The sequence below is a fragment of the Plasmodium vivax genome, chromosome 9, assembly GCF_000002415.2.
Source record: "Plasmodium vivax chromosome 9, whole genome shotgun sequence".
Lineage (NCBI taxonomy): Eukaryota > Apicomplexa > Aconoidasida > Haemosporida > Plasmodiidae > Plasmodium > Plasmodium vivax.
The window spans coordinates 1,168,674-1,195,425 of NC_009914.1; the positions used below are offsets into that span (position 1 = coordinate 1,168,674).

A 26,752-nucleotide genomic window follows, 5' to 3' on the forward strand; every position below is an offset into this window, starting at 1 on the left:
TCACGCGAAATGGCATGGATACACATCTTTACAACTCAGCCAACGCGCAAACATCTTCCCCATTTTGACAAAAAAGGGAAAAAAAAAAAAATTAATAAAACAACTGTTAATGGGGCCTGGTTGGAAAATGTAGTCCCGTCCCCGCCTCACCCCAGCTGCTTTGAGGCGGTGAAACGGGGGATACACAGCACGATCAAATTTGCGTGTCTTAATTGGAGACGCGAGGGGGTACTTAAGCCAACATGTGTTCGTTTGCACATGCGTGTGGCAATATACATATATATAGGTACATATGTACATACGTATATACACACCTGTACAGCGTTGCCGTTAGGGAGATATGCTCACCCGGTGGGCGAGGGGGCGCGGGCGCCGGGAGCGAGCGGATCCCTTAAAGCCGTTTTTCAAAACGGACTTGGGCTGATGCCCCTTCGCAAGAATGACTCGGCGGTAAGTCTTGGTGAGCCGCCTGTACCGATTCGATGCCGTCCTGACGTAAAAGAAATTGGGGCATATTTGGGACAGGCGACTTGCGCAGGTATTTTTATTCTCCCGAATTTTTTTTATTTTACAGTACATAAAAAGGAAGAAAAAAAAAAAAATGATCAACGATGGGATGATAGCTGCTACGAAGAGAACAACATAGTGGTATTTGAAATGCCTGCAAATGGAGCAGTTAATGGACGTTGGAATTTCCTTCGTTCTGTCAACAAGATGGTATATAACGCTAAGGGAGGTGATTTTATTTATTTGTTTGATTATATCCTTGGTGGAAACATAGGCCAAATTTTGTGTGTGTTTTTTTTTTGAATACAACTTTATATGAGCAACAGTTTCTTCCGCTTTCATTTTGATGATGACGTTGCTGATTAAGTTGTTGTCTATGCCTTCCCCAAACTGACCCACCACTTTTATAATGTCTGTGTGTTTATGCTTTATGCAGGCTCCGTAGAAATGGAGAGAATAGAGGGCATTAAATTCTTTGGTATGTTTGAAAAGGAATTTCTGTACATGCTTAAAGCTAAATTTTACTTTCCCCTTTATCCGTAGGAATATGTGCACAGATATATCTTCATATTTTTTTTCTTCATCTTTTGTTGGACCATTTCTGTCGTAACCGAATAGGTACTTTGCCATGACGAAGGTTGGCTGTGTGTAGTACATCCCCAAATTTGCATGGTACAAAAAATGGTCTATCAAAATGTTATACACATTTTCTATCGTCAGCTGGACATCGCATGAGTCGTCTTCCACCCCATTTTGCGCTTCCTCCTTATTGGTTATTAAAATTTGCACTAATATTTTCTTTCTGTTTGCCTCTACGTGGAAGTAGTTTTCTGGGATGTCCTCCGCTGTCACGCTGGGGTCGCTCTCGTCATCTTGTTGGTCACTCTGGGTGGGTGGTCCACCTGGTGGGGTTACTCCCGGCTTTCTCATCACACCTGCCCAGTGCGAAGTCCACAGCTTTTCCTCGCTGCCCGTCCGATAGCCCACAACCTGCAGCTGGGGCAGGCACACCCGGGTGTACTTGTCAATTATGAAGGCGGAGTTTGCGTGCCCGAGGTTGTTGGGGTACAGGGCGTGCGTGAATTCTTCCAGAATGTGCTTCAGTCGGGCCTCAATGGTGAGCAGGTCTCCCTGCTCGAGCGTGCCGCCGTCGCCACCGTCATCGCCACCGCCATCACCACCGCCACCTGCGTTCTCGCCAGGGGGGGGTCTCCTCTCCATCGAGACGTACACCAGTATGCCGTCTTTATTTACGGACAGTTTGTACCGCATAATTTTTCGTAAAAAGTTTAGGCTCATCCACTGGTTTAAGGCATTTTCGTACACGGACTTGAGCATGTTTCTTTTTTCCGCCTCGTCTAGCGACTGGTAGCTAGCTACTACCGCCACGTAGAGTATGTCCAGGAGGAGTTGGGCCTTCTTGGAACTTTCGCTGGAGTTGTATATTGGCTCACTTGGGAAGGGGACCATCGCCAGCACGTTTTTTTTGTGCCTCCCGTTTTGCATACTCTTAAGCATTTCCCTCTGAATGTCCCTTTCGATTTCTGCATCCACTTCGTTTTTTGCGTAGATCTCTTTGTACTGCTCCTCAGATATACGTTTAATTTCACTGTACAGCGTCATGTACACATCGTCGCTTTTTTGGCTTATCCCAAATTCGATGTACTCCATCGTCCTCACCACGTCATCAAGGGTCATGTTTCTTTTTAGAAAGTTCGTCTTTGTGAGGAACTTCATAAACACTAGGCGGAAAAAGTGATAGTCATCTTGGCTAAACGTTTTGGACAGCTTATTATTGTAAAACTTTTTTACGAAGAAGTTGCCTTCTTTTTTCATGTTGCTTTTGTGGAGGACGGATCCTCCTATCCCTTCGCGCAGGAGCGCGACCACGCAGTAGAGGATGCAGAACAGGACCTTACCCATCTTCGTTTGCGTGAAAAATGGGTTCTGTGAGCGGGGCCTCCTCTCCGCGCATCGTTGCTAGGCATTAAGGGGCGCAGCCGAGTGGGTCTCTCTCAATATGGTGCCTACACAGCTGGAAAGTGTGGCAGCTTCGTCCAAGCGGGGTAGCTTCGTCCAAGCGGGGTAGCTTCGTCCAAGCATGGCAGCTTCGTCTAAGCGCGGAAGCTTCGTCTAAGCATGGCAGCTTCGTCTAAGCGAGGTAGCTTCCTCTACTTTACCACTTCGCAAATTGCCTTACTCTAGAACGCTCAAAACGAACGATGTTGTATTTGCGCACTTCGCCGGCATGCACACATAAGCCCGAAAAAAAAAAAAATCGAAATAAAAAAATTAACGCTATAAAAGGGGGACAACCGAACAACTGCGTGGGGGAGAAAAAACCTCCCCCCCAAAAAAAAAAGCCATTTTAGACAAAATTTCGAAAAAAAAATGCACAAGTTAACCGCTTTGTAGCGTTAAAGAGTTGCATGCAAGGCGGCGTTTCAACCTTGTGCAATTTAATAATCTATTTTTTTTACTTCTTTTTTTTTTTTGCAACTGTTTTAGCATATGCGCTGTGGGCCATCATTTAGCAAAAGGTATTTTTTTAAATGTGTTAAGCGGTATTAGGGGCTTGCAGATTGCGGCTTGCGGCAAATGTGGTAGAAACAGATGTTGAGATAAAGAGAGCTCACGCCGCTTCCTCCGCTTCCTCCGCGCTTGCTATTATGTGATGTGTGCCTGTCTACCCTTCGAGTGGTGCGCCGTAAAGTGCAGCCTAGCCATAAGTTTGAAGCGGCTATTTTGCAAGAGCGAATGATGGGGGCATTTTGGCCGAAAAACATTTCCAAAAAAGGTTGCATCTTTTTCGCATCTATTTGTAAGCTACTGTGAGCAGATTTTTAAAACTGCAAAATTGCCGGAAGGTTATAAAATGCCAAGGAGGAAATCACTCCCCATTTGGAAGTTTCACTTTTATTGGGTGTTCCATTTCCCTCCCCCCTCGTTTGTTTACCCAGCTTGCCGGCATTATTAGCACTTTGGGGGTGTCACAAATGGGGCATTATGGTGAGGAGAAAAAATAAACTTCAACTATTCCTTTGAAAACCTGTAGGAAGGAGGACTTCCTTCGGTGGGGCTTCCCCGTTGAGCGAGTAAAGAAACCTCAGCAAGGGTGGCGGTCAAACCGGCAAACATCACCCGCAATGGTGGCCCGTTTTGCTTCAAAATGATCACAATATCGTTTCGCAATTCGCGATCGAGCGATAGCACTTGTGAGGCCCCATTTTCACGTAAACCAAAACTGAGAAATGGTGAAAGGGACTGAAGAAATTGCAAATATGGCGCGTGGGTGTGGATACGTACGTGTGCACAAATGTATGGGCCCTTCAACATGTGTATAACCAAACGAGTGTGAAATTAAAAGGGTTACAATTTTGCCTGTCTGTTTTTTTTTTTTTTTTTTACCTTACCTGTTCATAATTTTTTCTCTCACTTTGCATGAGAAGCGCGAAAATATTATGAACAGGCAGGTAAAAAAAAAAAAATATATTCGCAAAGGGGCCAAAAAGTTGGTAACAAAAATGTGGCAATATTTTTACGCGTCAATTATTTCGTTACACATAACAAAACAATAATTTGTGTACTTTCCTTTATTTTCTTTTTTCCCACGTTGTTGTTTTTTCTTCCTACTGCTGATGATTTTCCCCTTTTTGCGTTTTTCTTCCTCGTCAGTTTGACCTCCTTTTTACACGTTTAATGTTCCTTTTTCCACACAAAGGCATGTATACACTTGGTGTGCATCTTACTGTCCACGCTCAGCTTCCCACAAACACAAACGAAGTGAACCGCGCCTTCGTTTTTCATTTCTACATAACACTACTTTGTATAAGGTGTAGAAGGTTTATACAATACTTTTTTTTTTTTCTTTTCCCTTTCCGTACCGCCCCTCCCTTCCCCCACGGGATTACTACATTGTTACATGAAAATTTGCCCGTCACACTTGTAAAATAAGCCTCTTAAAACGCTTCATTTTACTTTGTCAAATTGCACATGCTGAATTAATTTTTTCTTGCACAGCACAGGCAAATGTACGCAGTGTTAATCATTTAAATGTCCCATAGGAGTTATTCTCAAAATATAGGCTTACGCAGTTTACGTTTGGTACATGCTTACACTATAACATCCATTGCTGCGTCTGTTTGTTTACAGAAATACGCAATTTGGGGTGAGTGACCATATGCCCATCTTAACTTACACAACGTGTTTCCTCCCCCCCTCCTTGTGTTTTTCCCTTTTGCTATGCGCTTTGGCGGGTGTACACTTGTATACGTGGCACATTGCAATCTTTCAATTTGGTGGGGCATTTGAAGGAAGGGCTGTCAGTTAACTGCCAACTGAGCGGACATAGCACTTGCGCAAATACCACAAAAAATACGGCAAAGCGATTTGAAGTGGGACAAAATACGGCGAAGCGAGCTGAAGTGGGACAAAGTACGGCGAAACGAACTGAAGTGAAACAAAAGAAAGTCTTTCTCACTAACTTTTTTCGTTTCGGACGTATTACCTGTTTTTTCATGCGCATATATAATATTTGCCAAAAAAAAAAATAAATAAACACACACAATTTTTATAACATAAGAATGCGAAATTCGTCAAACAGGAAAAAAAAAAAAAAAAAAAAAATACTCGTGAATGCATATAAAAAACATGCCATACACGTTGCGCATGTTATAGTGTTATAATACCCTCTTTTATGCGCAACGCGAAACATTTTTTTCCCCCTCCGGCCGAGGGTACCAAATCGAAGTGAAAAGCGCGTAGGAAGTGACAATTGCCAAATATACTTGACTATCATTTTTTTTTACAGCTGTTCAGAGACTGACCGTTAGCAAATTTCCGACTTGGCAAAAGTACATTGCGCGAGGCGAATTCTTTTAGAAATAATTCTCTTTCGTATATTTTTTCGTAATTTCCGAGTTTTGTCACCGCGCGGGGGCACATGCGTACGCAGCGCATGTACGTCGGTAGTCCGTGCGAACGTACGTTTGTATGTACGTTTGCGTATACGTTTGCGTACACGTTCGCATATACGTTCGCATATACGTTTGCGTATACGTTGGTATGTACGCTTGTATGTACGCTTGTATGTACGTATGCGTGCCGTACGTAGGCTTGCGCAGCCCTCTGCATAGTTCGAACGCGCAAGTTTGCATGTACACTTACACGGATGCGTGACTTAGTACGCGCGGGTAAATTCGCCTTCACGCGTACGTCATTATATTTACTTGTATAACATCCTTGTGCATTTTCCCACCCGTTAACGTACTTGCGAACTGAGGGGAAACACAAATACATTGCCCAAGGGCGAAAGAAGCAGGTGAGATTTTTTTTCCCCGAAAAGGACGCAAACCGTTCGAAAGATAAAGGGGAAGAAAAAACACACCGGGGTGAGTAACTCTTTCGTGATTGTGATCACTGGGAGGGAGTTCCTTCTCGGCACGAAGAGGTGGAGAAGAGGGAAAGCACGTTCAGGGCAAAGCGGAAGGAAGCAAAGCAGAAGCATAGCAGACGCTTCGCAGACGCAACCCCAGCGCGACAACCATGCTAGATTCACCAAGCAGCAAGGAGCAAGAGGAACCGCACGCGGGCCTCGACAGCGTCGACGTGAGTGAATACAACCATGTGATAAACAACTCCCACAGCTCGGAAGAAGAAAACGATGAGTCGTCATCGGATGACTGCATCGAAGGTGAGGAAGTGCCGAAGGGCACTCACAGCGGGAGCGGTTTGTACGGTGATACTGAAGCTAGTCCAAAAGGCAGCTGTGGCAAAGTGAATAGTGACCTAGCCGGCGGTGTGACACACGCGGACACGGAATGTACGAAGGGCCCAACTGGCACAGGCACGTTAGCAAAGTCGGACCACGAAATGGGGGAGCAACACACAAGCGGAACGGGCAAAAAGGGTAGAAGCCGCGGACAAAATGAAAGCCCTAATAAAGGTGAAAAGCCAAACGGCCACACCCACATCTACGTCAGGGTAAAAACAAACGACTGCAATAACAGCACCATCAAGTGCAAGATAGAAAAAAATATTACGGTAAAAAAATTGAAAAAGAGCCTGAGGAAGATACTGCACAGTGGGGAAGACGAGTATAGGGTCATCTACAGGGGCAGGTTGCTGAAGGATGTTGACGTCCTGGCCAAATACAACATAACATTTAATGATGTCCTTTACGCAATTAGAATTAATAGGAAGAAAAACGGAAACGACGCCATCTTAGATTCAGGAATCACCAGCTCGCAGTTAAGTACCATAGGAGAGGAGTACAACGACTTTGGGAAGCTTCCCCAAAATGATAACATTTCAAAATTAATTTCTTCCATGTTTGATAATAGCGACTTTCTCAAATCTATAATGGACTCCAATAAGCAGTTGCAAAAGTTAAGGGAGAAAAATTCTGAGATTCACCACATGCTAAATGATTCGCAGTCGTTGAAGCAGTCATTTGAGATGATTAAGAACCCCTCATTAATGAAAGAGCTGATGAGGAACACCGATCGGGCTATAAGCAATATAGAAGCCATTCCAGGCGGGTTTAACACCCTGAGACGAATGTACCACAACATTCAGGAGCCCATGTATGCTGCCAGTGAGGCATCAAATGAAAATAAAAAAAATAAAGTTAAGCACTATGACTTGAAGGCTTCTTCTCCGCCCACCAGCGAAGCCTTCCCCAACCCCTGGGCTTCCAAAGATGTCAATGCGAAAGGTAAAGGCAGCCAAAGTAACGATCTAGACAAGTACCTTCTCATGAATAATAATTTGTTTAACAACAGCAGTGATCTTTTCAAATCGGGCAAGAAGAACAGGGGCCCCGGTTTGGGGGGCAACGGCCTGGGGGGCAACAGCTTGGGGGGCAACGGCGGCCTTTTCAAGACCAACATTCTGGACCTCCTGCAGAATTACCAGGCGTCGCCTCCGAGCCAGCTGGGCGGGATGAGCGGGGCTAGCTGGGCTAGCGGCGTTAGCGGCATGAACGGGTTGAGCGGCATGAGCAACCTCTTCAGCGGCGCGCAGATGCACAACCGGCAGATGTACCACGGGTTACTCAACAGCGGGCTCTTCAGCGGGGGGTTGCTCAACAACGGCTCGGTGAATAGCGGCTCCGCGGTCAGCGCGCCCCCGGGAGGCGACCCATCTAGCAGCACTCATCCAAGTAGCACTCATCCTAGTGGTGCCCATCCCAGTAACGCCCACCCCAATGGCACGCACCCCGCAGGTGGCTCCCCCCTGGGCGACCTGCTCAACAACAGCCTATTTAACGACAAGCTACTCTTCGGATCCAATTTCACGAATGATTTTATTAACCAGTACGCACAAGTGCAAAAAAGCAAGGACGAGTCAGAAGGGGCCAATTCCCCAAACCAAGTAATTTTAAATATGAAGGACCAAGTGAATGGTCACAACGATTGGAAGTCCAATCTGAACATCCCCTCTGTGGTCAGTCGGAAGGGGGAGGTGGCCGCTTCGAAGAGTAGCGGCGCCCGTCTTGGCGATGAAAAGGAGGGAGCGGTGGACGTTGCCAACACTACTGCTGACGTTGGTAACGCCACTGCTGATGAGGGGCAACTCCCGTTCGGAGGGAAAAGGAATGCCAGCCAAAATTTAGCCAAGGAGATCACCGCAGCGAGTAAGCTGGAGGAGAGTGACACCAAAGGGGGAAACGACGGCGCGGGGAATTTGCACAACCTTGTAAATGTGACTTGCCCAAAGGGAGACAACTCGACGGGGGAGGGCTCTCCGAATTTGTTACCAAATGATGTGATTAGGTCGAATGGGGGGACCACCCCAAGTTCGGCGCTGCTGAATATGCAGCTGGGGAGTGGCAACCTGGGCGGTCTCAGCTCGACCCCGCTGAACATCCTGGAGAGCCATGTGAACAAACTCGATTTGAGGAGCATGTCCGAGGCGATCAAGTTGCTGAGCAGCGGTGGAAGCGGTGGGGGAAGCGGTGGCGGCATCTTTGGCGGTAGCGCCCAGAGTGAACAAGAACACCTCTGTAATCTGTACGCCGAGCAGCTGAATTCACTACGCGGAATGGGGTTCACAGACGAGCAGAAGTGCATAAAGGCGCTGGTCAGCACGCAGGGGAATATAGAGAGGGCCATCGACTTTTTGTTGGCCGACATGAACGCAGATCAGAGTTGAGGCGCAGAGGGGAAAAAAAAAAAAAATAAAAATAAAAGTAAATAAATGAACAAGTGAACAAATGAATGAACGAATGAACGAACGAACAAGTGAATAAATAAGTTGGGGAGGAAATGACGGGGCGCCCAAGGGGGAAAACTGGCGCGACACCCCCCCTCCATCCTTATCATCCGCACAATTCTTTGATCAACCACTTCTTTAACAAGATGCCGTTGCATGGGAGGGGTGGGGTAGCGCTAACGTTTGTTCGTTTTGCCGAGCCCAGCGTGCACACCCACTTGCAGGTGTGGCAATTATTTTTAAGCCCATTTGGAGGCGGGACCCGCGCAAGTGCAAGGAGACTAGCCCGACCAGGTGTACATGCCTCCCACTCTTTGCGATTGTAATTTTTGTGCTGTTCCTTGGTTGGCTCCATTTCGCTAGCCGCATTCCGCTAGCCGCACTTTGCTGGCCCTTTTTCGATAGCCCCTTTTCGGTAACTCCTTTTTTTTTTTTTTTCAAAATGGGGAAAGAAAGGAGGCCAGGGAGGAAAAACAACACTTTTTAGCTAAATTTGAATTTTCGCTGTTTGGTCAAATTTTCCCTTCCCCCGCGGGTCATTTTCGCATAATTTTTTCCGCGATAGAAAAAAGCGCGTCGTTTCTTTTTCGCTGCTCTGTATTGCGTCCCATCGCGTCTTTTTATGTGCCCCATTTCTGTTTAAACTGATGTTGCCATATCATATGGTTGAAGTGAAGCATGTACAGTATGTGTGCGGATGAGTGTTTGCCCCGGCTAGGCTGACCATGCACCCTGCGGTTGAGGGGCATTTCGCGCAAGGGCGGGGCGTAATGTACAAGGGGGTGACAATGATGCAGGGCTAGCGGGGGGTACCTCCTTCGGCGCATGAACGCGCAGTGTAGAGTCCCTATATTCGCAAGGTTGCTGTGTACCCGCCGCTTCACTTCGCTTCGCTTCTTGCAGCATCGCTTCTTGCCGCATCGCTTCGTACCCCCTAGGCGAGGGCAAACTTGCAGGAAAAGAAATGGTTGGCGTACTGGTGCTGGGAGCCCACCCACGTGCAGCTCTCATGCTGGCACTTAATTTTAACATTCGAGTGAATTCTGTAGAGCAAGCCCAACACCCCAGGGGAGTGTTCATCAATTTTGATTAGCCCATCGGCGAGGTGCACAGAGCAGCTGGGACACCGTATGTTCTCCCCAAGTGCGTGGACGACAAGGTATCCCCTTAAGCAGTCGGAGCAGCAGGAGGCATAGCAACATGGAAGCAGGATGGGCTCATAGGACAAATTAATTTTGCAAATTGAGCAGATGAACTCGTCCATTCTGATGAGAAGTATCGATGAGGGTATTTTCAAGGTGACTTCCTTTTCCCTTTTTGAATAGGAATCTTTTTTTGCCCACGTTGCGCGAACTCTACTTCCTCTAATGCGAATTCCCCCTGCACATGCAGCATTCAAAGTCCTTTGAGCTTCCAGGTTGGTAGAAAAACGGACGAAGGCATACCCCGATGTTGCTGTCCATTCTTTGTTAGGATGTCTTGACTTCTTATCGCAAACGACCATTGTTAAGTCTACATTTCCGAACTTGCTAAAGACGGCTAGTAGGTCCTTCCGTGTGGTGTTCGACGGGACATTGACGATTAGCGTGTACTTAGCGGAAGATTTAGAGAACCTCTTACTCAGCGGGAAATTCTCTCCATGGTGACTATGACTACCTTTTTGATTCCCCTCCTCGGCACGCTCATCCATACTCCCAACATTTCTGTCGCACTCCTGTGGTAACACCTGATCTGAAGAACTTGTGAACCCATCATCGTGCAGCGTTTTTTTTTTGCTTCTTTTCTTTCTCCCCTCTTCCACTGCGTAGTTGAGAAGAAAGTCGGCACAGCAGTAGTCGTATGTGTTGGGCCCACTGGCCACGCTCAATTTTTTTGAATCATCATAAGGGTTAAACACCGGGGGGGCGAAATGATACGAATGGGCAACTTCACCGTCTTGCCGCTCCCCCCCCACAAGGTTACACAAATTGGTCAAGTCCACCCCCTCCGTTTGGCAAAGAGACGCTTCATAAAGATTTCTCTCCGAGAGAAGCGCTTCCTCCAGCTGAGTCAGACGCATCAAATTTGTGTTACTCTCCATTTTGCGCCTTCCCCAATTGTCGCCTCTTTGCAAAGCGCTATCGTCCTCTTCGTAGCTCTCTCTTAAGTGCCCGTCGAACTGAAAGCAAGTTGGTAACACCGATTGGTTCCCTCCGTTGAGAGTTCCACTTGTTGCCATTTCCTCCTCTTTGTGATGTCCCCACAGTGGGTCAAAAATAGAATTTCCCTCCAACAGATGCTGCATGTAGGTTTCCTTCTCGTCTGTAAAGGCTCCTCTTTGGGGCTCTTCCTTTTCCTGAACAGGTGCGGTTCCATGGTGGGCATAAAATGGGGGGAGCGCGCGGCCATTCGAAGGGGGGAATTCCTGTGTACCCCTCGTGAGCAGCGCGTATTCCATCATTTTTACGTTTGGACTTTCCAACTTGGGGGTTCTTCCTTCGCCGTGAAAACCTTCCCCTACTTCGCTCTCATTTGGGAAGATGCCAAATGGGGGGAGCCCCTGGTCGATAATCGTCCCAGTGGCAGCTTCCACAGGTGCCGCTTCCCCATGTGTAGTCCTTCTGTGAGTAGCTTCCCCATATGTAGTCATCCCGTGGGTAGCTCCCCCACGTGGGGGTGGTCCCTCCCCTGGGACCCACACCCGGTTGGTCCTCAAATCGTAAAAGTAGTTTTGGTCTTGCGCCTGCTGGGGGATTTCTTCCCTGAGGGGGGCCTCGAACTTGCCCACATGGGTTCGCACAGCGGTGGCTACTTCGCTCCTTAGCAGATGGGACCTCCCTGGTGGAGGGAAAAACGGGGTGAGCAAATCCGCAGTTGTGCCATACGGAAGGAGGGACATCTCTGCTGGTCCATTTTGTGCAAGTGTCATCCCCCAGTCTGGGTTACCCCCCCCGCTGCTTCCAGCCTCATTTGTTCCGCGTGCTTCGCTCCCCCGTTTGGTGTCTTCTACCGCCTGTTTATCACCCCATTTGGGGAAGCTGTCCTGGTGCGAAGTGTCCCCGACATTTTCAGCAAAACAGTGCTGTTTCGTCAACTCTGAAATGTCGCCCCTTTTGTGTTCCCCCCGAATGGGTTCTTCCTCCTCCTCTTCTTCTTCTTCCACGAGCGTGTCCCCTCCATAGTGCCCCCAAAGGTTCGCCTCAATTGCCCCATTAATGCGCATTCCAAGCTGCTCCAAGTTGTATTCAAATGGGAATATGCGACCACAATTTTCCCCCATCTGGGAAGTAGCCAATTTGTGGAGGTTGCTAAAGAGCAGATCGTCCTCCTTTGACTTATAGGCAGCATCACTCATGTGGGGGAAATCATCTGTGGGGTTCTTCCCCAATATGGGTGTCTCACCACTTGGGTGGCTACCACTGGTGGGGTGACCTTCCAGATGACCCCCCTCAATGGGGCACTCCCCCAAACTAAGCACCTTTATTTTGTAATTACCTTGTTCGTTCGTTTCTGTGGAATTATCTCCCTGTGCTCCCCCCTCCGTTCTGCTTAGTGTCTCCACCCCATCATCCCTTTCGCTAATTTGTTTGGAAAAACTACCGGGGGCATAGGGAGTAGCTCCTCCCAAGTTGATCCGATTCGAAGCCGATTTTTCTGAACTTCTGTGAGAATCTACTCCTGTTGAGATGCTATTTATTTTGAGTTTTTCAATGCGTTCTATTTTTTTACCAAAAGGGGGAGTGTCATTGTCTTGGTTTTGCGTGTCTTCAGGGTGGTCCCTCAGGGGGGTATTCACATTAGAGGCATCCCTCAGGGGGGTGTTCACTCCAGGGGCGCTCTTCATTTTCTCAAACAGGCGCAGCAACTTTTGCTAAGTGATGACCTTCGCAGATGGGGACTTCCCCTGAGAGGAGGACACCGCGTTTGCCCAACTAGCCAAAAGCGTTAACCGTGATGAGAGGAGCTGCCCCTAAGGTGCTTCATCAGCATGGCTAGCTAAACAGTCGTGTGGTTTCCTTCCTCAAAGGTAATCACACCACTGCTTTACTATGCCTATTGGGGAGGTCACCCTCGAAGGGCCACAGGTGTAGAGGCCAAAATTGGGGTACTTTCAAATGGAACAATTCTTAACGAGTGCTTCAAAAAATGGGGAAGTGCGCAACGGGTATGTGCAGTGTGTATGTGGACTATGGGGGGTAAAATAAAAAAAAAAAATATGTCAAATGGGTCACATGGGCCAAGTGGGCCAATTGGACAGGTGAAGCGCTGCACTTTTGATTAACCCGTAAATGAAGCTGGGCCCTGTGGGGGAGTGCCAAGCGGAACGTGCGACCATTTCAAGCACACAGTAGTAGACAACTGCTCGGGATGGTGTCAACACGCGGGGAGTAGAAACGAATAAGCCCACCGCAACTGCATTGCGAAGAAAAAAAAATGAAGCGAAATGAAGCGAAAAGAAACGAAATAAAATGAAGCAAAATGAAGCAAAATGAAGCAAAATGAAGTGAAGCGAAAGATGCACACAACACACGAAGGGAACCAAACGGACTGCCACCAAACGTTCCTCTTCACGGTGTTGCCCCATACGGCTGGGTCTGCCTTTTCCTGATGGGGTGAAAATGTGCCTCCATTTTTACACCCACTGTGAGGGGTCGTCTACGTGTAAAAGGTGTTCTTTAAAAAAGGGTTTTTTTTTTTTTTCCAAATGGGGGACTCAACAGGATCTAAAAGTTAGTAATCCGTTCCGCGTCCGCTCCGTTTGACTCACCATTTGGTAAGTGCCTTTTTCTGCGTAAATTTTGACCTCATCCTGTAGATGCCGCCTTGACACCCTAATCCGCTCCATCTGCGGTGTCAAATGGAAGCAACAACGTTCGTCCATTCACACAAGCACAGCTACATAAACGCCTGCTTCGCACTCCCAAAATAAAAAAATTGACTAGAAGCACACACAGAAACGGACGCTCCGCAAGGGAGGCATTTCCCGGGGAGTTCACAAGAATGGCACACCTCGACATTATTGTGTGGAGTGACCGTGTTGCTCTATTTTTTTTTTTTTTCTTTCTTTCCCCATTCCCAGCTGTGATCACCAAGAAGAGGTTCAATTGGGGAACACCTCCCCTTTGTGAGGAAGCACATAACCCACTTTGCATTTCTACCCCATCTGCTTAACTGATGAGTGGCCACAAGGCGAACGCTGGTTTGGTTAATTATTCTACCCACCTGTGCGGCTACATGTTAAGGCGTTTTTCTTTCCCCCTTTGCACATAAAGTATGTTTGTATTGGCACATTTAAAGGAAAAAATTCTTCTTTCCTCAGTTCACTTTTTTGGCGAATGAGCAATTCACGCCAACGCAGCCAAATTAGCCATGTGTCTATTTCTAGTTCGTGGGGACGATTCTTTCCTTTAAATGTGCAGCTAGCTACTGGGGTGAGCGGCACACAAGGGTGTTGGCGTATATATACATATATATGTGTACACATGTGTACGCACGTTCTTGCCGCCCACCTGGCTACCTTTTAATTTCCCCTAACCGCTTCTGCAGCCGAGTGGTGGTCCACCTCTGGCCCTGCGCGGTGCCTTCGCAAAAAGATAAAAAAAAAAAAATTAATTTTAAGGGGGAAGTTTCCACTTGGGGTAAAAATGGGGGAAAAATAAAAAGCGTAAAAATGAGTAAAGAATGAGTAAAAAATGAGTAAAGCATGGGGAGAAATGGCGTAAAAATAGTACAACACAATTGTGTAAAACTTACGACGCAGCTTGCACTCCGCACACTGCATCCCGCGAGGGCCCCTTCCACACCGCATCTCCGCTACACGCGCGCGCACGTAAAGGGACGCGCCTAAAATACACCTACGAATTAGCGGGAGGGGTGAAGAGGGGAGTGTCCATTCGTTGTCTATGCCGAAGGGAGGGATAGTTGCAAGCTGAACTGACGCGTTACACATTTAGGGAATGGGCATGCACGTGTGTGACCCTACTGTGCAGGGGAAGGAAAAAAAAAAAAAAAAAAAAAAAGAAATTCCACGCACCTTTTTTTTCCATCATCAATGTTGATAATGTACTTGTGTAGCATTTTTCTTTTCCCCCACTTTTGGAGGGTACCGTTTGGCATACCTCCTATCGTGAGTGGAGATTCCCCAGGATGGTTAGCCACCCATGGGGGGGGAAACACAATATGGGCCTTCCACTTGGCACGCATAGGATATTATAAACCCACATGTACGTAACACACGTGTGGTTGGGCGCGCCTGCCGACGGGAGAACCCCCCTCAGGGCTGCTCCTCGCGACGCTCCTCAGGTGTCAACTTAATCAAGTCGTCGATCCGCAAAATTGTGATGGTAGCTTCCGTGGCGAACCGGATGGACTTGATTTTGCTAATCATGGCTTCTAAAACTCCGTTCTTCAGATTGTTGGCAACTTTTCCGTTGACCAAGTCAAGGCCATACCATCTGTAGTCCTTCGGGTCTTCCGTGTTCATCACCTGCGATTTGGTGTGGTACGCCCGTAATTTGCAGACTAAATCTATAGAATCGTAGGATGCGTTTAAGGCTAATATTTTCGGGATCACCAGTAAAGACTCCGCAAATTCCGCAATGGCTAGCTGCTCCCTAGAACCCAACGTTTTGGCAAAATCTTCGAGGTAAACAGATAGGGCAACTTCTACACAGCCCCCACCAACAACCACGTAGTTACTCTCTAACGCTCTGCTCACTGAACATAGGGCATCATGAATGGACCTCTGCATTTCATCCAAAACGAAATCGTTTGCCCCTCTTAACAAAATGGTATTCGACTTGGACGTTTTACAGCCTTTAAAAAACATAACGTCCCAATCACCTACTCTTTCTTCATACACTTCATCACAGTAGCCTAGAGAGGCCGGTTCAAATTTTTCCGTACCATCAAGAGAAGACATGGTGAGTCTAATCTGGCCATTCGTCAGTTTTGCAATTCTCCTCAAGTCATCCTTATTAACTCTCCTAACTGCAATGGCACCAGATTCAACAAAATATTTTAATGGCATATCGTCTATACCTTGTGTGGTTAAAATAACATTGGCACCTGATTCTAAAATTTTATTTACTCTTTCTTTGGTTATATCTTTTTCCCTCTGTCTTATTTTTTCCAGCTCAGTGGGTTCATTTATATTCACCTGAACACCTAGATGCAGTCTATACTGTTTTAGTGGAAAATCCAAAAAGGCAATCTTCGCATTTTTCACACCTGTAGGCATCGATTGTGAAGCTCTCCCACTCATAATTGCGTACCCCTCAATCAACTTAGAATCTAGAGAGCTCATCCCATGCACCTTTATTACATTAACAGATGACACAGGGTACTTCGTTTTCCCAGCGTCGTTTACAATTTTAACAGACTGAATAGCATTGGCTACCATCTTCGCAAAGTAATCTGATTCGTACCCAATAAATTTGGAAGACAAGGTCGTTTTTGCAATGTTCATAATTACATCCTTCCCTAAGTTGCTAACCCTTTCACTCAACTTTTCTTTAATATATTTAACGGACTCCTTCATTGCCAGTTTGTACCCACAGATGACCGTCGTCGGGTGAATGTCCATTTTGATTAGTTCGTTTCCTCTCCTTAACAACTCAGATGCTAGTAGCACCACTGAGGTTGTTCCGTCTCCCACTTCCTGGTCTTGCAGCTCCGATAGGTTTACCAAAATTTTGGCGGCTGGGTGCTGCACCTCCAACTGCTTTAGGATCGTTGCTCCGTCATTTGTGATCGTCACGTCTCCGATGTTATCCACCAGCATCTTGTCTAATCCCTGCGGCCCTAGGCTCGACTTCAAAATGTTCGACAGCGCCTGCACGGCGGTTACTAAAAGGGGGGTAAAAAAGCAGTTAGGCGGTGATCGCGAGTTAGGCACTGTAGGGATGGGCAATCACAAGCCAAGGCATGCGGTTCGTATATCTCAATGCGGTTCGTATATCTCAATGCGCTTCTTATCTCTCCACGCGCTTCTTATCTCTCAATGCGGTTCGTATATCTCAATGCGGTTCGTATATCTCAATGCGCTTCTTATCTCTCAATGCGCTTCTTATCTCTCAATGCGCTCCTACCGTTGGCCGTCCTCACATCCTGGCCGCTTTCCCTATTCCCGTAGATACTCAAAGACATTTTGGCCTCCCAAAAGGTGCACTCGCTTTGGCGATCTTATGCGGTGGTATGCGGTAGTATGCGGCGGTATGCAGGGGTACGCAACGCTACGCTACACTGCGCGCTTGTTCTGGTGCGTTCTTCGCTGCTGCTCTGCGCGAGGCGGGCACTCATCAACCTTCCCCTTCGGCAATTCGCCTCTGCGCAAATGTAGATAGGAACAATATAAGCGCGGCGTGGGGGGGTACGTCGACTTTCTTCCTTCGAAAGAGCGAAAGGTGGGGGACCTCTCCGTTGTTTTCGTCACAAAGGCATGTATTTTTGCTTACACTTCTTTGGAAGGGGGAGAAGTGCAAAAAAAGGGGAGAAAAATGATGTAAAAAAAAGGGGGGCAAATGGTGAAAAAAAAAGGATGTACAAATTGCAGTATAAAATGGAGCAAAAAATGGCGCAAAAAATGTGGCACAAAGTGGGGCACAAACTGGCATACAAATGACGCTATAATAGCTGGCGCTGAACTAAACAGAGGTAGCTTCACTTTCCCATTTAATGGCAAAAAAAAAAAAAAAAAAAACACCCAAATGGCATAGCGTACCGTGGAATGCATAATCATTGGCATGTACGCAATTATGTATTCATAGGTAGGCATTTTTTTTTTTTTTTTTCCCTCTTTGCGAGTGCGCCCCGTTTCAATTCAAACGTGATTGTGCTGCCCCAGTTGGGTAAGCAGATGGTGGTAGGACTAAGAACATGATTATTCGTGTGCCCCATCAGGTTAAGCTCCTCAATTGGGGGGGGGCTGTCACAATGTGCTTTTCTAGCACTCGAAGATTACTCTCTTTTTTATTTTTTCACAAGCCCACCTCCGGTGTTATAGGCACATTTTTCACCACCCCATCTCAGCGCATTGGCGAAATGAGAGAAGTTAACACACGTTTCGCGTAAAAGTATGCAAAACCAGTTTGGTGTTAAGGGTAAAAGCGGGTATATAGCTAACATGTTTTTAAGCTACCGCCACGTTGAGGTGCCACCTGTGGGATATTTTTTCCCCCACATATTGACGCTTAAAAAAAAAAAAAACTTTTAGAGGACCGCTTCTTTTTCCCCCATGACCACGTAGCTATATGTACCAGGCCCGCAAAATGATGTTGTCCCGTCGGAGAGTTCAAAAGTGGTACCCGTGGTTGTAGACCCCCTCTGTGCACCCCCCCCAGTTGGAGGATTCACTTTGATGTGCTGCCTCTCCGCTAGGGTGAGCATAAGTGAAGGTACCCCATTGACCCGGTGAAGGACCCCGTAAGGTTTATTTTGCTAAAAAGAAAGCCGCCTTTGATCATTTTTACCTACCCACCCGCTTAAGTATACTAGGGTGCCTATGTGCATACATATAACAGGAGCTAAGCCAGTTGTCCAAAGATTAAGCGCGTGTGTTCAGCCCCGCGGGGGTTAATAGTAGATGGGGATTTACACACACACTAGTGGGGGAAAGGGCACGTCCATGCGGTTATTCCTCACTGCCTTAAAGCGCTCTTTATTTCGTCACGCTGGAGTGTCATTCGAGTGGGGGAGGCTGGCACACCCGAGGAGAAAGCGAGAGAAGACGTGCACCCACAGTTAAGGTGACTCCCGTGATGCACACGGGTGTGGTACCTCTATGCATGGTTGCAAATTTTGAGGGCGAGAAGAATGCGCTCCGCTACTGGGTGGATGGAGCATCTAGCAGTTCAGTCGGAGGGGAACACAATTGGGGCAGTTCGCCTTATAGGAAGCTCGGGTCTCCCCTGTGTAAATTGCCTACATTGCATGCGCGCACACGAGGTGAGTTCAAAACGGCAAATGGAGGTGCTTACATGCAGCTTTACAGCGTTTTCCCGCCCTTTCCAGGAGCTCCCCCCTAGCGCGTGCGTTCTTGGCCCCTCAAAGGGCTAACAAACGAATCCCCCCAAAATGCTTCCCTTCCTTTTAAAGAGAAACTCCCCAATTGCATTTTACGTTCCTTATGGCATCCTCCAAAGGGTTTTATCAGCCACTTCCAACTTTCCCCTGGCGAAGGACCCCTGGGAAATTATTACCCCCAAGCGAAAAGGGTAATATGCGGCAAAAAGGCAACCTTTTCTTCGTCTTTTAAATTTCCCCCCATTGGTTTATTAAAAGTGATACAAATGAATGAAGCAAAAAATGCACACATGCGTGTGGATCCTTTCGCGGCGGCTCTTTCAATAACCCGTGTGCAACTCCAAAGTGTTAAGCAAACTTTTGGGGGCTTCAAAAGTAGCCAATCTCTCTTTCATTTACAGTGTCTTTTTTTTTATTTTACACAAGCGGGAAATAGCGTATCACTACCGCGTAGACATAAAGGCACGCAATAACTTTTATGCGCCCTGAAAATGTGGCCATAAAAACATAAGCGCTTCTTTCTCCTCAGTTTGGCAAAAAAAAAACGGAAAGTCCTCTTAAATTACGCTGAAACTGACTTTGGCACCTTCATGTAGGAGTGTTAATTCACCCGTAGGTAAACTAAGTGGAGGAAATTATCCAAACAAGCACATTTTTTTTTTTTTTTCTTGTAGCTGTTTTTTTTTTTTTTTTTTTTTCTGCCCCTTCCAATTTGTGAAGCATGCCTATCCATCCACTTGTGAAAAAAAGAACGGGGAAAAAAAATAAAAAATAAAAAAATAAGAAAAAATAAGAAAAAATAAAATTAACCAAACAAAGCGCCGCACTGCGACACGATGCTATCCTATGCTATGCTAAGCAAAGCAAAGCACAGAAACTGCCAACGCACGGGGAGAAAGAATTAAAAACGAAATCCACACAAGAACGATAGTACCTACCAGCGATAGTGATTCATAATTTACATTCGCGCTATTTTTAGGGCCTTCCGCAAGCTGCAGAGCGAGTTTTTTTTTTTTTTTTTCCAGCCTCGGTTACTCCAAAGGGGAGGAAGCTTTTCCTTTGAGAGTCTTTTAAAGACCCCGCTCGTTGAAAGCGGCGCGTCAGAACACGTGAGCAAAGAAGCGTGCTGAGCGGAGCATTGCGCGGTGTGCCCCGGCGATTGCGTGTGTGGAGTGCCCACGTGATGCACATGTAGCGAACACACGCGCGAGTGCAACCCCGCGGCAAGCAAACGGAGGGAGCAGCAAGCACGCAGTGAGGGAAGAGGGTAAAGCGGAAGAGGCCAGCCGACTGCGAGCCACACCCGCTTGAGACCACTTCAGTGACGCAAACACTAGTCAGTTGATCTGCCAGCTCAATCAACCTTAGCAAAGCCAACCGATAGGAAGCCACGCCCCCAGCAGAGCGCGTGTGTGCACTGTTACACCCCCGCGACGAACGCTGAAATAGAGCGGCCCCATTTGGTTATCCCCTCCCCCCCCCCTTGGGCTGCACACAATCGAGACGGAGCCACACATTGAGGAATTGTCCCTCGAACAGTTGCGCAGCGGGACGAAGTAGCCTTCGCCAACCAGAGACTCTCCTAAACGCGCGGGCAGCTGCGGACGAATAACCAACCCCTCTGCAAAAGACCCACCCACAATGGACATGAACTTCGGCTTCTGCAACGACGCCTTCTTCGAGCAGGGCAACAGATCGACGGACAAGGAAGACATAGAGGAGCTGAAAAAAGGAGAGTCGAACGAAATAACCAAAAAAGGCAACAACGAATTGGGGGAGGAAAAAGAGCTGCCCAAAGAGTTATGCGTCCCAGTTACCATCAAATTGTTACTAAGCAAAATGATGAGTCATGAAGAATTTAAAATTCACGATTTTCAAATCAGCGGCATTATAGTCTTCGGGAAAGTCTGCAGGATTAAGGAGTTGGCCAGCGCCATCATTTTTGAGATCTGTGACTACACTGGAAATATTGAGGCGAAATATAATAAGGACGCGAAAAATGAAAAAGTGAAAGACCATATAGAAGGCATCAAAGTTAACGACCACATTAAAGTCGTAGGGGTGGTTTACTCCCCCGAGAGTAAAACAGAACAAATACAAATAAGCATATCGTATATTAACAAGGTGGAAGATTGGGTCTCTTATTTTTCCTACTTCACCTCTGATGTGATCTATTGCTATTTGAAGCTTTTAAAATTAAAAAATATTTATACCCCCAATGGGGTTAATAATGAGGATAAGCCCTGGTCCCACGTAACTCTAGACACCTACTATAACCAGCTGGACGACATCGATACGGACATTATAAAGTACCTACACACCACAAGTGAGAAATATGCCAATCAGCAGGACATCTTCGAACACCTCAAAAAGTATCACTCGGAAATGAACATAAAGAAGTCTCTCACGAAGCTTATTGAGCAGTACGATTTGGCTCAGTACGAGGATATCATAAGTATACCCTGAGTTATTTCTTAGGGGTGATGTAGTGGACTTTGTTCCACCCCCCCTTGGCGAGAGGGGCACCCACACCACCGGTTGTTATGCAAACCCTTCATGAGGAACTTACGTGATGGAGAGGGGTAACCTTTTTACCCATCAAAGAATCAACCACCCCCCGTGTGTGCACTCCATGCACCTTTTTTTTTCCCGCACGCACATTCGTCAAAATGCGAAGCGCCCTCTTCAGAGGGAGACAGGTGCAAACATCTGCCCAACTGAAACTCGGAGTTGGAAATTTTTTTTTTTTTTTGAGTGCTCCACGGGATTGCCCCAATGTGGGACGCTTCTCCAAGCGCGCTCCTATGGGTTGATGTGAAAAATGGAAAAGTATGCCCCCCTCGCCACACTCTCTAGGGAGTACCAAACATTTGTGTCTGTCTCTTTTCTTACATTTTGAAGTGTTAACCCCAGAAATGCGCGACCTGCATTTTGCGCAAAAATGAAGTAAAAAAGAATAATAAATTAAAAAAATAATCGGACTGAACACGCTGCGTCAAGCCACACGAACTTCATCTTCCTCTTTTTTAATTAAATCGCACTTTTCCCCTAACTTAACGTAATAAAAAGGAAAAAAAAGGAAAAAAATTGATCCACTTTTTTAAAATTTACGTCTTAAGCAGGGGCGGCCAGTTTGCAGTACAGCCAGTGGCAAGCTCCCTTGCCAGGTCTACAAATTTGACGAGGGGTGTCCCCATAATGGTTCATAAAAGAGTTGTTCGCAAATGAAGTTTAAAGCGTCGCGCCGCTACGCAGCTGTACTGCTACGCCGCTACACTGCGACGCCGCCGCACCGCTCAAACAAACGAATTGAAAGTGAATTATTAAAGACAGGCGGCCGCACACACGGAGGCGCAGCAAGCTACGAGGCCACTTTTCTTCTTTTTCTCCTCCTCTCCGAGGCGATGCTCTGGTAGAAGAAGTAACTCACGCCTGTAAAAACGATCACGATGCTGATCACAAAATAAATGGAAAAATATTTGTCACTCTCCAGGATAAACGGAAAGTCGTAAAAATACAAAACGACCAGAGTGAGCGGAGTGGAAGACTTCAAAATGAGGAAGCACTCAGCTGAGGAGTAATTGCTATAAAATGAAGACACGCTCAAATTGAATATAGCGTTCACCACTATGTAGAGGCTGTACACACCAGACGAGTATTTACAGTTGGAGTTATTCTCCATCGTATGGCCTGAAAAACACTGGATGCTATCCTTAATGTATAGCAAGTAAGAAACATCCTTGTTCTTGTTAAAGAGAAGTTGAAAGTATATTATCATTGGGAGTAAGCAAATTTGAATGAGCGAGATGTTGAAGGATAAAAGGATGACGCTCATTTTGTCTGAGGCCTTTCTCCCTTTCTTCGTTCTTTTCACTATGGCCCCTTTGGGGGTGACCTTCTCTACTTCGACCCAGTTGTGAAGCGGTTCCTTCTCCATAATGTTGAGTACCCCCTTGGGTGCACCTGTTTCTCCCCCACCCTTCCCGCACATGGGGCAGGGGGATCCGAAATGACGCTCCGTACTATCCACCCCGTCAACGATCAAATTCGCGTGGGATACAGACACTCCGCTTAACACTTCATCGTCCCCCCTTTGGGGTCCTACCGCTAACTCCTGCACATCTATCATGTACCCATTTGTATCCGCATCTGTAGGTTTATTAAAAAGGGGATAGTCCTCCATAGTTGATTCTTTCCTTCGGGTCTGCTTTCCCCCCTGTTTGCTGCTCTCCCCAGAGGATGTCCTTTCTTCTGTCTCCATTTCGCAGAAGCCATTCTGTGGTACCCCCAGCTCCGGAGCGCAGATGGCACTACACAATGGAGAGCATTTCCTTCTTCCCTTCCTCATGCTGACCGCCTTGTGACGCTTCTCCCTCCCCTTTACATACTCGGAGAAGAATATTTCCCTGAGCACCCCACCGTACGATGTGAGCAAAATGGAGAGCACGCAAAAAATGATAGATGCGAATATGCCAAACGGGGAGGTCGTACTGCACGTGGGTTCATTACAATGGTAGAACCTATTAAAATAGCTAGCACTGTCATGAAGCGCATCATTCACATTTAGGTAAAAATGGGTGCTCATATAATAGCTGACCATAGTCTGCTTCGTAATTACTGTGTTCTCCTTATACACGTAGGGAATGTAGAAGAAGAGGAAACCCACAATCACGATGATGACTGACAGCGCGTGATGAATGTTGTATTTCCTCTTCAAAATAAAGTAGGATAATATAATGGAGAAAATAAAATTCAACTGGTTCAGCAGCAGCAGGATGGTTAGCGGAATGGCTAGCTGGGATACAAAATACAACGTGTTTGATATTATGTCAAATAAGGCTATGACGACTACGTATTTGTATGCCCCTAAATCTCTCCACTTTTTCTTTACACTTGAATACACTCCATTTTGCGTTGTCTCTCTGCAGCGGAGGGTATCATCATACGGTTTATCATGTTGGTAATGCTCCAGTATGTCCTTGATGTCTTGCTTGCTGAATGAGTACCCTCCCTCCGCATCTGAGTTCTCCACAAGGCCACTACTACAACGGCAGCGAGTGTGCGTTTTTTCATCATTTGATTCTTTCTTCTCATGGGGGAGCCGCTCACTTGTGCATAGCGCGCTGTGGCTGCCTATGGTGTTGTCTTCCCCGGCTAGCGCGTCTTTTCCCTGGCTTGACTTTGTCCCTGCATTGGCTGCTCCACTCTGGGCGTTGCTTCGGCCGGCACTTCGACGCCCCGTGGGGGTATCACCATGACCACCCGCTCCGCTACAACAGGGGCTACTGAACCTGCTACTGCACCTGCTGTTATGCATGCTTCCACTTATGCTATCACTTATACTGCCGCTCACACTGCCGCTAATACTGCCACCCCCCGCCTCCACGTCGCCCCTGCTCCCCTCCAGCAGCGGCTCGTATATCCTCTTCTTGTGAATGTAGAACAGCTTCATCATTTTCTTCTTCCTCTTGATGGCCTCCCGCTCCCTCACGTCAATGGTACAATCGCGCAGCTGCTCCGGTTGCTCCGGCTGCTCCTTTTTCTTGTCTACCTCTCTGGCATCAGCGCTCTTCCCCCTTTTCTTAAAGTGCCTACTCAAGCACGGATATATGTACGACCAGTGCTCCTTGGTAATGCTCCTCGATTTGCAGTAAATAATACACAGCACCAAGTAAATCGCCACGTAGGCTATAGCATTGTACGAAGCAGTCAAGCTGTCAAAATTGTTCAGCACCCTATTCCTCATCCTGCCGCATATGTTATTGCTAACCCCTAAGAATACAACTAAACACCCATTGCAGAAAATTAAGAAAAACTTTTTCACCTTGCTGCTGGTGGATACATGGTTGGACTGCACCTCTTCCTTGGGCATCTTTCTTCCCATGGGGTTACTCCTGCTGTAAAAGAAGTCATGGTCTATATCAACACCTTGTGTGCATTGCTTGCTGTTAATTTTCACATAATGCTGGTCATTTTGTGTTTCGTAAAATGTATTGCTATTTTCACCTTCCATTTGTATTACGTTGGAAGGGCTATTCCTTTTTTGGCCAAAATTGTGCCTCTCATTAGGGTTTTGATTTTTTCCTACTCTTGGGTGGCTTCCCTCCAAGGGGCAATCATCATTCTGCATATTCACCCGTTGGACCTTCACCGCTAACGTTTCGTTCTTATTTCCACCGATGTCGCAGCTTTGGCTTCCCCTTTGTTCCCAGTAAATGGCCCCCTTTTTTTTTCCCCCTTGGTGTTCCCTCTTTTTCTTTCTTCTCTCCAAGTACTTCTCGTTAAGAATCTGGGCCGTGGAGTGAAATTTTTCTCTTTTAATTTTTTTTAAAAAATTGATCAGAGAAGCATTTTTGTACTCCCACAGTTTTGAAACAATATCTTCGTACTTCTTTCCTGTGTTTTTTTTATTCCCAGCATGTGTTTCTTTTTTTTTATTTTTTTTAAAGCCTGCTTCGCTTTTTTCCTTTTCGTGTGTTCGTTCACCTGTTATGGGGGAATCCTCTTCCGTGCAAAATGTGCTTACGCTTTTTTGACCATCCGCTGCTGTGTTTGCTCCTTGCTCATCGCGTATTTTACATGCGTTTTTTTCTACACAAATAGTGTTTCTCTTGTCACCAGGCGTGTTTGCCTTTTTTTCTTTCTTCTTAAAGGAGAATATTTTGTTCCCTTTTTGGTGATGCTTTTGGTGGTGGTTATGTTGTTCCGCAGTTTGTAGCTCCTGGAATGGCGGCACTCGTTCGGCTTGCACTTGGTTGGCACAACTTTTTTTTTTTTTTTCCGCCTCCAACGCTGATCTCAGCTTGGGGGTTATTTTCAGTTGGACGTTCTTTCCCTGCATGACGCAACTCTTTTTTTTTGCCCCACTTGAGAAGGCAAAACTGCCTTCCGTTTGGCAGTTCTTCCCGTGTGGTTTCTCCCCCAAAGGGTTATTTGGCGCGCTCTGCCCACTCGGCGCATTTGCCATATTTGGCTCACTTGGCATATTTTCCATATTTGCCTTATTTACCTTATTTGCCGCATTTGCCTTATTTTCCACCTTTCCCCTCATTCGCTTTCTCCCTTTTGTGTAAACATTTTCGGGAAGATACAAATCCCCCTCCTTTGCTTTTCCCGTTTATTAAACTTTTCCCAGCTTTTCCCAGCTTTTTTTTTTTTTTTTTTTTTTTTGAAAATTATGTTCATGTGAAATTTTGGCTAGTTGGTACTCCCTCCCCTGAGCTGCCTTCTCCTCTCTTCCTTTTAGCTGCTATCCTGCTGAATACGAAAGGGAGGCAAAAGTGATCGTTCTGTTGAATAAAAAATGGAAATGCGTGGAGTTGTCTCGAGGGGAGCACTGGGCCATCCAGCAGGGGCGCTGACAGCGCACAGGCAACTTCGCGTGCAGCGCGCATCGTTAACGCGATTTTGGGACCAACTGGAAGGGCAAAAAAAACGGGGAAACACACGGAAAATACGAAACGTGCGAAATGCCCAAAATAGTAACCCCCCGCGGCATACACTTCGTGTGCAGATTTGCCAAAGCGAATGTAGCCCCAAAGGGCGCAAGCCATATTGCTGTTCCAAATTTTGAAATGGAAATGCCAAGCGAGTTTCTCTCCCGCATTATGCGTAAAAAGGGGGGCAATTCAATTTTCCTTTTCAATTGTTGCTCATTTTGGATCAGTAAAAAAAGAATTAACGGGCGATCAGATTGTAGCATAAGGGTCATCCTCACCATGGAATACAAAAGACATGTACACTCCACATGCAGTTGCGCGCTCACTGACTTGTACACAGAACGGCGAAATTGCGAAATTGCAAAGTTGCCAAATTGCGAAAGAGCAGTAGGTATTCTCCTCCCCTTGCTCCATACCGTTTTTTTATCATGCCAAATTGCACACCATAAAAGAAAAAATTTAAAGGGGAGGGGAAAAAAGGAAAAATATTTCTCCACATGTGTTTATATGTACCTTCTGCAAGCTGGGAACGCGGATTTACGAAAGCTTTACACATTTATAGGAAAAGTTCATCAGGGCAGTGGCACGGT

The 26,752-nt window shown here is 46.6% G+C and overlaps 6 protein-coding genes across 6 annotated transcripts, besides 2 other annotated features; 2 read left to right on the forward strand and 4 right to left on the reverse strand.

Annotated features, from left to right (window-relative positions):
- Positions 1-330: 330 nt before the first annotated feature.
- On the reverse strand, positions 331-2,430 carry PVX_092200 (hypothetical protein, conserved; the record flags this gene model as incomplete). The annotated part of the gene is made up of 1 exon (XM_001615383.1): positions 331-2,430. The coding sequence occupies one exon, from the start codon at positions 2,428-2,430 to the stop codon at positions 331-333; it is 2,100 nt and encodes a 699-aa protein (XP_001615433.1).
- Positions 2,153-2,174: a microsatellite.
- A 182-nt stretch (positions 2,431-2,612) lies between the features above and the next one.
- Positions 2,613-2,633: a microsatellite.
- Positions 2,634-5,101: 2,468 nt separating this feature from the next.
- On the forward strand, positions 5,102-8,661 carry PVX_092205 (ubiquitin domain containing protein; the record flags this gene model as incomplete). Its single annotated transcript, XM_001615384.1, has 1 exon — positions 5,102-8,661. Exon 1 carries the CDS (start codon positions 6,052-6,054, stop codon positions 8,659-8,661), a length of 2,610 nt encoding a protein of 869 aa, XP_001615434.1. The 5' UTR covers positions 5,102-6,051.
- A 994-nt stretch (positions 8,662-9,655) lies between these two features.
- Positions 9,656-12,544, reverse strand: PVX_092210 (hypothetical protein, conserved; the record flags this gene model as incomplete). The annotated part of the gene is made up of 1 exon (XM_001615385.1): positions 9,656-12,544. The coding sequence occupies one exon, from the start codon at positions 12,542-12,544 to the stop codon at positions 9,656-9,658; it is 2,889 nt and encodes a 962-aa protein (XP_001615435.1).
- Positions 12,545-14,298: 1,754 nt separating this feature from the next.
- Positions 14,299-16,848, reverse strand: PVX_092215 (T-complex protein 1, alpha subunit, putative; the record flags this gene model as incomplete). The annotated part of the gene is made up of 3 exons (XM_001615386.1): positions 14,299-14,555; positions 14,735-16,548; positions 16,791-16,848. 2 exons carry the CDS (start codon positions 16,846-16,848, stop codon positions 14,975-14,977), a joined length of 1,632 nt encoding a protein of 543 aa, XP_001615436.1. The 3' UTR covers positions 14,299-14,555; positions 14,735-14,974.
- Positions 16,849-20,364: 3,516 nt separating this feature from the next.
- PVX_092220 (hypothetical protein, conserved) lies at positions 20,365-21,674 on the forward strand (the record flags this gene model as incomplete). The annotated part of the gene is made up of 1 exon (XM_001615387.1): positions 20,365-21,674. One exon carries the CDS (start codon positions 20,365-20,367, stop codon positions 21,187-21,189), a length of 825 nt encoding a protein of 274 aa, XP_001615437.1. The 3' UTR covers positions 21,190-21,674.
- A 410-nt stretch (positions 21,675-22,084) lies between these two features.
- Positions 22,085-25,866, reverse strand: PVX_092225 (hypothetical protein, conserved; the record flags this gene model as incomplete). The annotated part of the gene is made up of 1 exon (XM_001615388.1): positions 22,085-25,866. The coding sequence occupies exon 1, from the start codon at positions 25,772-25,774 to the stop codon at positions 22,085-22,087; it is 3,690 nt and encodes a 1,229-aa protein (XP_001615438.1). The 5' UTR covers positions 25,775-25,866.
- Between the last annotated feature and the right edge of the window lie 886 nt (positions 25,867-26,752).